This window comes from Leopardus geoffroyi, chromosome B4, assembly GCF_018350155.1.
Source record: "Leopardus geoffroyi isolate Oge1 chromosome B4, O.geoffroyi_Oge1_pat1.0, whole genome shotgun sequence".
Classification (NCBI taxonomy): domain Eukaryota; kingdom Metazoa; phylum Chordata; class Mammalia; order Carnivora; family Felidae; genus Leopardus; species Leopardus geoffroyi.
The window spans coordinates 35,824,985-35,836,177 of NC_059341.1; the positions used below are offsets into that span (position 1 = coordinate 35,824,985).

Consider the following 11,193-nt stretch of genomic DNA (forward strand, 5'->3'; position numbering starts at 1 on the left):
ACCTCTGGTCAATGAGAGAGTGTGTGCCTCTTGACAAAGAACACACCACCTATAACTCAAACCTATGTCAAACCCATAGCTCTGCTAGTTTATAAGAAATACATGGGACAAGAGAGCATGCTAAATAACACCACAGCATCATGATCAGCTAAACCCAGAATGCAGAAACTCTACAGAACCAACAACCTACTTCAGCAAATAAATTGCAAAGAGAAGAAGAGAGGGAAAGAAGAGAAGGGAAGGTTGAAAGTGACTAAACATGACTGATAACAAGTATGGGGGTCCTTTTGGGGATGATGAAAATGTTCTAAAATAGACTGGTGATGGCCATACAACTCTGTGAATACACTAAAAACCATTTAATTGCACACTTTAAATGGATGAACTGTATGGCAAGTGGATTACAGTTCAATAAATATCTAAATTGAGATTGAGAAATGAGAGAGAGAGAGACAGAGAGAGAGAGATGAGAAAAAAAAGAGACATATGAACTGTGGACCCTAGTCTGATTCTTATACAAATAAGCTTTAAAAAAGTCATGAGGATTGTGGATTATTGGATTATTTGATGCTATTAAGGAATTGTGGATTTTTTTAAATGTGATAATGTCATTAATGATTTTTCCATTCCTTATATTTTAATGATAGAAATTAAAATATTTATCAATGAAATGATATCTGAGATTTGCCTCAAAATAACCTGAGGGTTGCAGGAGGCTGTAGATGAAACAATATTGGCATAGACTGGTAATTGTTGAAGCTAATTTATGGGTGCAGGAGTCTCATTAGACTATTCTGTACTACTTTTGAGTAAAAAATTGCATCAGGCAGATTTTCAGAGAAAGAGTCCCTTGGGCCCCACCCCTGGAAATTCTGGTTACTACAACATCAGAGGTGGGCAGGCAGTCCCATCTGCATCTCCAGACCTTGGTGCTTTTCCAGAATGTAGACCAAGTGTTTTAACCCAGCTCCAGGTACTATCAGTTGATATTGCATGGTGCAACCTTCTTCACAATATTCCTTTAAGGATACCCTAATAGCCATACAGCTGAGCCTTGATTAAAAAAAAAAAAAACCCAGGGTGCCTGGGTGGCTCAGTCAATTAAGCGTCTGACTCTTGATTTTGGTTCAATCAAGATCTCAGCATTCAGGAGTTCAAGCCCTGCGTCAGGCTTGACTACTTTATACACTCACTAAAACCGCTAATCTGGGTACTAAGAGAAATTAGGTAGTCTCCTGCAGCAAATTGGGCTAGGCATATGAATATTAATAAAGTTAGAAGTAATTAAATAAAAACCATATATAACAAGCCCACAGCTAATAGCATATTCAGTAGTAAAAACGATGAAAAGCTGAAAGCTCTTGCTCTAAGATCACAACAAGGAGCTCTTACCACTGTTACTCAACATAGTAGTGGAAGTGCTAGCCAAGCAAGAAAAAGAACAAAATGAAAAGGCAGCCTATGAAATGGGAGAAAATATTTGAAAATTATATCTGATAAGGGGTTAATAACCAAAATATATTTTTAAAAACTCACACAACTCAATAACAATAAAACAATCTGATTTTTTTTAAAAGGGCAGAGGAACTAAATAGACATTTTTCCAGAGAAAAACCTACAGATGGCCAACTGATGCATGAAAAAGTTCTCAACATCAGTAATCATCAGGGAAATGCAAATCAAAAACACAGTGAGGTATCACCTCACATGTTAGAATGTTATCAGAAAGACAGAAGACAAGTGTTGGCAAGGATATGGAGAAAAGGAAACCCCTGTGCACCATTGGAATGTGAATTGGAATGTGAATTGGTGCACCCACTATAAACAACAGTTTGGAGGTTCTTCAAAAAATTAATAATAGAACTATCCAGCAATCTCACTTCTGGTTATCTATCCAAAGGAAATGAAACCATTATCTTGAAGACATATCTACACCCCCATGTTCATTGCAGCATTATTTATAATAGCCAAGATATGGAAACAACATGTCATCACTGGACGAATGGACAAAGAAGATGTGGTATATATATATATGCGAAGATATATTATTCAGCCATGAAGAAGAAGGAAATCCTGCCCTTTATGACAACCTACTTGAACCCTGAAGGCATTATGCTAAGTGAAACAAGCCAGACAGAGAAAGATAAATACTACATCATATCACTTATATGGAGAATCTATAAAAGAATAAAATAAAGTCAAACCCATAGAAACAGAGAGAAGAAAAGTGATTGCTGTGAGCTGGTTGGGTGAAGATAGGTCAGTACAAAGTTTAAACTACAAGCCACATAAGGCCTCAGGATCTAATGTAAAACATGGTGACTGTAGTTGATTAACACGGTATTGTATAATTGAAATTAGCTAAGAGAATATTCTCAAATATTCTCACCCCCCAAAAAAAGATAAAAATACCTAATATGATGGATGTGTTAATTAACTAGATGGGAAGAGTCCTTTCACAATATATCAAATAACCATGATGAACACTTTAAAATTTTACAATTGTATATCAGTTATACCTCAAAAAAGCTGAAATTAAAAAAAAAAAGAGGTGATGACTCCCACCCCTGGTGCCATCATCGCAGAAGTATGGCTTTGAGACCATAAGAAAAACTAGTTACACTCCAGCTAGCTAATGGATTTTCTTTCTCAAATCTTGCTGGCAAGGTTATAAAGTTCACTGGGTTCCCATAGGTAGATGTAGACAGTGTCTTCTCCTCCTTTCACAATTCAATAATAAGGTAAACATGTGAAAAGGGCTTTAAAGCTGTGAAGTGTCATGTATGTGTCGGTCATGAGAAGTTCCTGTTCCTGAGGTCCCAGGACAAAATCTCTTTTCCTGAATTCCTTCTGTCCTCCAGAGCCAACTCCCCTAAAACCTGGATGGACAAATTAGGAGCAAAAAAAAAAAAAAAAAAAAGGCAGAAAGACAGAGGCCCAAGGGACCCCATTAACAAGGGAAGATGCTGCCCAGGGGAGCCAGGTCAACCAGATGTAACAAACATGATGCTCACAGAGGATTGCCAGTGCATGTGTGTACAACCCCTTGAGCAAGCAACGTGTCTGTCCATTTCATGCTCCCCATCCCGAAGATCAGACCAGGAACTAGGAGAGGCCCACAGGTCTTCCCCGTGCCCCCAATGCCCTCTTCTTAGTCCTGTCACTGCACTGCATGATAATGACACCTGTTCTGTCTGCTTCACAGCGAGTCCGAGCAGGTGGTGGACATGGCATTCCTGGGCACCCGGGCTGGCCTCCTCAGAAGCAGCTTATTTGTAGGCTCCGAGAAGGTCTCCGACAAGTGAGTCATGCTGGAGAGGGAGCGGGATCCCCGAAAGGTGTTCCTGTGGCATGTCATCAGGCTGACTCTTGGAGTCCAGCAATGCAAGGAGGGTGGAAAGGTTATGGCTTGCAGATTGGGAGGGTCAGAAAAGTAACTCTTCCACCAGGTTTTAGATGCATCCTGGAGGTATCCCCAAGAAAGAAGGGACAGCGGCCCAGTCAGAGAAGAGAGTGGATGAGACTAATGTTGGAAGGGTTAATCACTTCCATAAAGGGAAAGCCAGAAGTTGTTTTTCCCCCTGGGACCAGTGTCTATGTGACAAGCAAAATTATTTGGCTGTGTTCCCTTTTTTGTTAACAACTTACATATCCCCTAAACCGGGGGTATTTTCCCCCATCCCCACCCCAGGGACATTTGGCAATGTCTGCAGACATTTTTGGTTGTCACAGCTAGGGGATGGGGGCTTGCTACTGGCATCTAGTGGGCAGAGGCCAGGGATGCTGTTAAACTTCCTCACAACAATTATTTGGCCTAAAATGTCAATAGTGCTGCTCCCAGCAAAGCCTGCATTTTGAGAGACCAGGTTGCCAGGGTGTCCTCCCCACCAAATACTGAAGCAAGAGGAGGATGGGAGCCAGAAAAGGGTGCTGGGTAGGGGTGGGAGAACAGAGCCACCTGCCACTCCACAAACCACCAGACTCAAATAGGCAGAGGCCACCAGGCACTTGGAGGAGAACAGTGAGGAGGCACCTCACAGTCTCCCATCCATCCACACATGGCTGCTCTCACTGAATCCAAGCACACTCAGCCACAGAGTGCCATCTTTAAGCTTCTTCCAGGACTCTGACAGATCCATACTTGCTTGAAAGCTGAGGCCTTCTAGGAAAACAAAGTTGCTTCTCCCTCACCCACTTCCCCTCACTCCCAGAGAGGTGAACAGAGGAGAGCGCTGTCTCGCTAACCCTTTCCATGGCCCTGTCCGAGACATAGCAAATGACTCAATGGACCAAATCTGGTAGGTAAACTGTAGATTCACTCTAAGGCCTTGAGCAGTGTGGGGAAGTGACCTCCCCACACTTACTACCCCTCCTGCTCTCCACCCACTTGTACTTCCTCATCCGCTTACACTTCCACCCCCACACAGAAAATGACATCCATGTCATTGCTGGCCAAAGTTGGACAGGGTGAACCACACCTGGCAGTATGAAGGGAATAAAAGCATCCTTCGTATTTCCCTAAATCCTCTCTGAAAGGCTTCTATGAGTGGAAGAGGAAAATCTCAATACAGAGAGACCCTCCTGGCTTACAAACACAGCCACCACAAGTGGCCGCATGGGCACCATGCAACTCCAGAGGTCTCCCTTCACCTAGACCATGATACACCTGGCCGCTCAGAAATTGTGCAGGAGAGCTTCTTTTGAATATGTAAGCCAAGCACTCTTAAAATCAAACTTCAATTATCCACCTTGTGGGTTATCCACAGTGTCTTTTTTAATCCACAAACCAGCTTTTCTCCCTGCCTCCCACTCTGCTTCTGGACCAACACTCCCTTCTGCTGGCTGCTGTGTGTTCAGGGAATGCAAAACCATAATTAGCAAGGTAAAGCTGTTCAAAAAAAAAAAAAAGATAACTCATAATGCATTCTAAACCCTGGAGGCAATGACTTTTGAAGTAACCATTTGGGGGGAATCTATGCCCTTCTATTAGTGCAGTGATAGAATTGACTATACGGTTTCCCCATTCAGACATGCCGATTAACCAGACAAAAGGAAATTAGGCTATATCCCAAAGAAATAAACCCTGCAGGCAAAGGAGTTTTCAAAAAAAAAAAAAAAAAAGAAAAGGTGTTCTTTCACAATACAGTCTCTATACCTCCTCTAGCTACTAATATGTCATCAGGTACAACAGCATTTGATTCTGGAAAAGGCAGGAATTGCTGGGGAACATTGTGTGAGGTAAAACTAGTTTAGGGGCTAATGTTTTCTACCTGCAACTCTACCAAGGCAGAGATGAATCTCTCTTCTTGGCCCAGCCAAGATGACCTTGTGTAAAAAGAAAGAGGGATGAACGTATTCCCAGATTTAGGGGGAGGTACCAAATCTTTCTCCTTGCAGAAAGTTCCTGACTCCTGAGGATGAAGCCAGCATATTCACCATGGACCACTTCCCTCTGTGGTATCGACAGGCTGCTGAGCATCCTGCTGGCAGCTTTGTCTTCAATCTCCGATCAGCAGAGGCACCAGGTGATTGGCACCCCTGTGCTCCTGGGGCTGAGCTGGGACCAGGGCATGTCTTTTCCTGAGGCTTTTGGTGGGAAACAGGAGCAGACATGGAACAGAATGTCCACACCTCAGGGTCCAACCTTCCCTCCTGACACCTGTCAGCAACTTGGGAATGCTTACTCATGCCTTATCACACAATAAGCCTCTACTCTGAATATAGGACAGATCATTTTATCTCCTCGCCAGCAGCCAAAGTTGGTCCCTAAAAATCCAGCATGGCACAAAGGAAGAAATTTGACCCAAAAGTCAAGAAGAGCTGGATTCTAGCCCAAAGTCCAAACAGGTGGATATTAGAAAAGTTTGTCTTTAACATTCTTCTATTTCTAAACATCTATTTTTGAAAATGTCTTAAACCACCCAGATGAAAGTAACAGACCTTATTCCATCAGAGGACTTCTGTACTTACCAAGTTCACTGCCCCCATTGCACTTCTGCCCAGAGAAAGCAGCCTGGTCTCCACTCTCTTGGGGTCTCCCAGGAAGGGCAACCTTGGGCTCCCCGTCTGCTCCTCAGGAACTCCCAGTAATAATTGGGTGCCTCCTGGCTGGCAGGCCACTGGGAGCTCAAGGGGTAGGAAGCATGGCAACTAAGATTGGTCCCATGGACCAAGCTACCAAATCCCTATTCATCCAAGGCCCAGGAAAGGTTTCAGAGCTGCAGGCACCCAACTCTCAACCCCCAGACCCCACTCTGAAAAATAGCCCAAGAAAAGTTAAGTGACTTTAACAGAGCACCAAGAAAATTGCAAAATGTTTAGAACAGAAAGGGACTTTGGAGGATGCAAGGCTTCACTTTCTTAATGTACACTCAAAAGATTCTATGGCCCAGAGAGGTTAAGGGACTCATCCAGGGGTCCAAGAGTCTGCAGCAGAGCAAGCTCTCCACCAGGTCACCTTGGGGGAAACTGACCCTAGCACAGTGGAGCAAGAGGGCCTAGAAATATCCATGTCCAGGTCAGAGTGCAAAGAGATAGAGAAAGAGAGGGAGGAGAGGGAGGAGAGGGAGGGAGAGAGGGAGGAGGAGAAAGAGAAGGGGGAGGAGGGGGAAAAGGGAAGGAGGGTGAAGGAGAGGAGGAGGAGAAGGAGGGGAAGAGAGAGGAGGATGAGAAAGAGGGGCAGGGGAAAGGAGAGAAGGAAGAGAAGGAGGGGAGGAGGGGAAGAGGGAGAGGTAGAGAACTCAGCTGAGTCCACCTGGAATGGAAATGTCCTTTCACCAAAACCCTCCAGCCACCACTTCCACCAAAACCATCCTCAGCTTCCTGATGGAGAAATTCCCTGAGCTGACAGCTGGGGAGACCCAGGAGGTCCCCCTCTATGTCCTTTTGACTCCTTCTTCACCTTGTGCCTAAGCTCACCTCTCCATCCCATGCCTGTTCCCCTCACTGAATGCAACACTAATAGGCTTTACAAAATGTTCTAGAGCATATAACTCATTTAATCTGCACAACTCTGTAAATGTTGTTATTCTCTTCTTGCACAGGAAAAATTTCAGGCTCAGAGAGGTTCTGTGACTTGCCCAGGATCATGCAGCTAGAGAGCCACACAGGCCAGGCTAAACCCAAGTTCTACCCACCTTAAGTATAAGCCAGGAGGGGTTAGAGGAAGGGAGTCCCAGTGAAAGCTTACAGGGGAGGCTCACAAAGCCAAGGTGATGGTCCCCTCCCCACATTGCCCCCCACAGCCAGAAAGAGGCAGCTCTTTCTTCCTGTCACCTTCTATACAGGATCAAGGGCTCCCCAAGGAGGGGCTCCCACAAGGTCCTGGGGAGGTTCTCTAGAGTGAAGCTCTGGCCCCCCACCCCCAGTCCATGATGATGGCTCCCTCCTACCCGCATTGTCACTGGGCCCATGCCTGAAGGCTGCTGGGGTTGCTTTTTGTGGCGGTGAGGTAGGAGGGCAGTGGGTGGGGAACCAAGCCGCAAGGAGAAGAGAGGGAAGCTGGCAACCCAGAAGGGGGGACGGTTGAGTAGGGAGGCAGGAGCTTGCTCTCTTTTCACACCCTCGCTTGCTGCTTTAGCTCCTGCCTATGCTTAGAGACACGTGGACACCTCTGCACACTCCATTCTCCCCCAAGAGAAAAGACAACAACAGCTTCATTGTAATGGGGAGTGGGTACCCCGAGGAGGTGGAGGAATCACCTCCAGGGTGAGTGGAGTCTTCGCTCTGCCTCTGCAGGCTGACTCTGTTGCCCTTTGCCTGAGGCCTGGTGGGCTGAGTTCTGCCCACACAGAGCCATCCTTTGCAACAAGTCCCTGAGAAATCTGCCAGCACAGAGCAGTCTCACCAATGCCCAGGTGCCTCAGGCTCATCACTCCTGCTTCTAGACATTTCTAGAGGCAAGGTGAGGAAGCTGACTTCTGTGCTTATTGTGGTTTTATCATGGCAAATTCCTCGGATCAAGGACAACGCTACATATTGTAAGTTGCTAGTATCAGAGTAATTTTGGGTTTCTGTGGGATATTTGATTATGGCGAGGTGCGATAGATGAGCTTAGCAAAAGAGATATGAGAAAACAGTGGTTAATTTAAGTTCTGCTATAGCAGACGATTTCCACACGAGCTTCTCATGACCTATTTGTTTCGAGAAACATTTGATATATAAAGACATTCTAACAAGATAGCACTTGATAAAATTTTTCCCCTTTCTTGGAATTTTTAGTAATGGAAATTGGCCTGTGAACAAGAACGCTTTGAAAAGCGAAGCCATGTCCCTGGACTGATGAAAATTAAAAAGCCCGAGGTCAGATACTAGCCCATGTCTTGGAGCCAGAAAGCTCTGTTTTAATGTAGAGCTGAAACTGCCACGTGAATTTTGCACCTGTGGTGGCCAGATTCTCTTAGAAAAGGTGGGGGTAGCAGCTCAAGGCAAGCCCCTTGCCCTTCAAGAGCCCAGCAGAGTGTCCCAGAAGCACACCAACCATCTGCAAAGTGAAAGACATGGCTTGATAACGGGGTGGTGGTGGCAGGTTGGCCACCAATGACCAGGATTTATGGAGTGCCTCAGAGGTGTCAGGCACTAGCCAGCCTTCTGTGCCTGGTGCAGCCCTGGCATCCGGCCTCCAGAGGGGCTGGCTGTCAGTGTCATCCTGACTCATGTGACTGATGAAGGACAACCCAGGATCAGCCACTGCTGAGTCCTGGAACGCAGCCTGTCCTTCTGCTAGAAAGAATCATTTGACGCAAGGCAAGTCTTCTGAGTGGAGCATGTGCTGAGAGGGTCACAGCAGTGTCCCTGAGCTCAAGCGAGGCAACAACCAGCAGACAGTTGCTGCCCTGAGACAGAGCAAACTCACAGTGTCCTTGTGACGTGGACAACACTGCATTGTCCAGGTGGGCAGGGCTGTGGTGTATTTATCTGTCAGGTTCAGATCTGCACAGGAGGGGCAGTGCCTGACACTCAGGAGGCGCTCTGCAAAGACCAGTGGTTGATGGTAACAGAGCCACCATGGCAACAACTTCCCCAAACACTGCCCCCTTCGCCCCGACTTATTCAAGGAATGCCCTCACCTGGTATTTATGTTGTCTTTTCAGCCTACCCAATCACTACCCAACCACAGGCTCTTCCTCAGGTACTGAGAACTTGACTTAGCAATTTTTGTTTCCCCAGAAAGTCCAGGCCAGCCAATGGTAGTAACAGCAAGCACTGCTGTGGCCGTGACAGTGGACAAGAAGACAGCTATCGCTGCAGGTAGGAGCTGCCCTTTGCGCCACCATGGTCGAGGAGCTGTGAGTCAATGTCAAGAATAAGGCACACAGTAATAGCAAGAGGACCCTACCTATGGTCTGCAAGTGACACAGCCCTCAGGCCATAAGTTTTCCCAAGTGAAATGTGGGACTAAGGAAGAAAGGAGTCCTCCCAAGCCATTTTGGTTATAAAACCATAAAATCTTAGATCCAAAGAGTTTAGGAAGTAAAATGAAGTTCAGACAGGTTAAGAGATCTGCTCCAGGTTGCGCAGGACAGAGACTGCAACCCAGACCTCCTCACCACCCCTCTCTGCTACTTCCCGCTTCCATCACCTTGGGTCTAGCATCCTTCTGTGGAGAGAGCTGGGCTTGTGACTGAGACCCTAAAGTAAGAGCCCGGGATGCATGCTCAATATGTGCCAGGCACCTCGGAAACTGCTTCCTGGGCGCATCTCATTCAGCCCTCAGGGTGATCCAATGAAGCCAATACTTTTGGCTCCATTTTACAGATAAAGAAACTGAGACATAGAAAAATTATTTGCCCAAAGTCACCTAGCTAATAATTAATGAAGCTAGAATTTGAACTCAGGTTGCCTCTCTTTAAGCCCCAGCTTCCTACCCCATGTTGCCATTTGCCACAAATGTGATGAGAGTACCCAATGACCCTCCCACACTGCCCTGACTTGGTAGTTTCTTGGTATCTAAAAGAGTCCTTTGCATGGGTGCCTCCTTGCCTGAGTGCCGTCAGGCCTGTGTGGTGAAGCCCTCAGCCCTCAATATAAATCCTCGCTTCGGTTTCCATGTCTCAGAGCCAGCTGTGTTCTGCAAAGCTGTGCAATCCAGTGGGCAGTCAAGCATCAGCCACCACAGGTCCTGTCCTGCCTCACCAGGGGCCCGGAGCCATGTGAAAGGGCTCCAGCAGCTAGAGCAGGCAGGGGCAGGCAGGGGTGGTGCGCCTTGTCCCTCAAAGCTGGATTCAGGGCAAAAAAGGTGGGAGGAGCCGGCTAGGGTCTGGCAGAGATTGTCCAAGCCTGTCTTACTGCCTGAGGAAACACCAGCACCACTGCTGGCCTTCAGGATGTACCGCTACAGCATTTGGAAGGGGCCATCTCAGCCATCTTTTTAAACTCAGGCCACAGTGTGCTAACTCCAGACCCATTTCTAGGCCAAAACTGGACCTGAACTTGTCTCCCTAAAGACTATTCGGTGGTCCCAGCTGAAATCTGTGCCTGTCCTGCTCCCTGTGATATGGACCTTCTAGCTCCTGCTAGACTTGAGAGTCTAGAAACCAGAGGGGACAGGGGTCAGGCTGCCGGCTGCATTCTCCTGCACTCTCCAATCATTTGGTATCATTTTTAACTCAGAGCTGAATCAGAGCCTCCAGGGGTTGCCATAGAAACTGTGTCCTGGTGCCTCCGGTTTAACTCACTGCAGACAATGGCTCTGACGCTCTGGGATGCATGGATGTGATAGGAAAAGAGTGAGGCACTGGAGACCTTATACTTCAACTTTTTGGGGAGTGTCTCCTTTTGCAATTTCCCCTCCATGGCAAATGGTTCAACCTCCCTGATACTGGGGCCAGAGGAGGCCAATAGTTGAAAGCAGAGTAGGCAGCTTATTTGCTATCCTGACAGTTTCATCCCTTGGAAATAAGTGGCACCATGTGCATGTGAGCTGCAGGACCAGGTGAGCAAGGTGGCTGCCGGGCGGGCTGCATGTGTGATTTTGCACACTGAGCAAAGGGAGAAGGTAGGAGACAGGTACTCAGACCAGCTACGGGGACCGGCTACATGTCAGATGTATGCATAATGACACGGGTTCACACAGAAGGGCAGATGAATAAAGAGGGATCATTTTGATCTTAAGCAGGTGGTTTATCAACTGTTTATGCAGAAGTTCTAGGAATCTTTTTGATCAGGATCCAGTTTCAATTTCCCATGCCCTCC

The 11,193-nt window shown here is 46.6% G+C and overlaps 1 protein-coding gene across 10 annotated transcripts in view; it reads left to right on the top strand.

The window, feature by feature from the left end:
* CACNA2D4 (calcium voltage-gated channel auxiliary subunit alpha2delta 4) overlaps nucleotides 1–11,193 on the top strand; it is a 113,850-nt gene that overhangs the window by 61,320 nt on the left and 41,337 nt on the right. For 9 of the 10 annotated variants that reach the window (XR_006708588.1, XM_045462866.1, XM_045462862.1 and 6 more), the window contains 3 exons: nucleotides 3,206–3,301; nucleotides 5,398–5,525; nucleotides 9,169–9,249. Coding sequence is in view for 9 of the 10 variants with exons in the window: in XM_045462866.1 (XP_045318822.1) it covers nucleotides 3,206–3,301; nucleotides 5,398–5,525; nucleotides 9,169–9,249 (305 nt within the window). In the remaining variant the exon portion in view is untranslated. The remainder of the gene's footprint in view (nucleotides 1–3,205; nucleotides 3,302–5,397; nucleotides 5,526–9,168; nucleotides 9,250–11,193) is intronic. The other variant, XM_045462868.1, reaches the window with a different exon arrangement.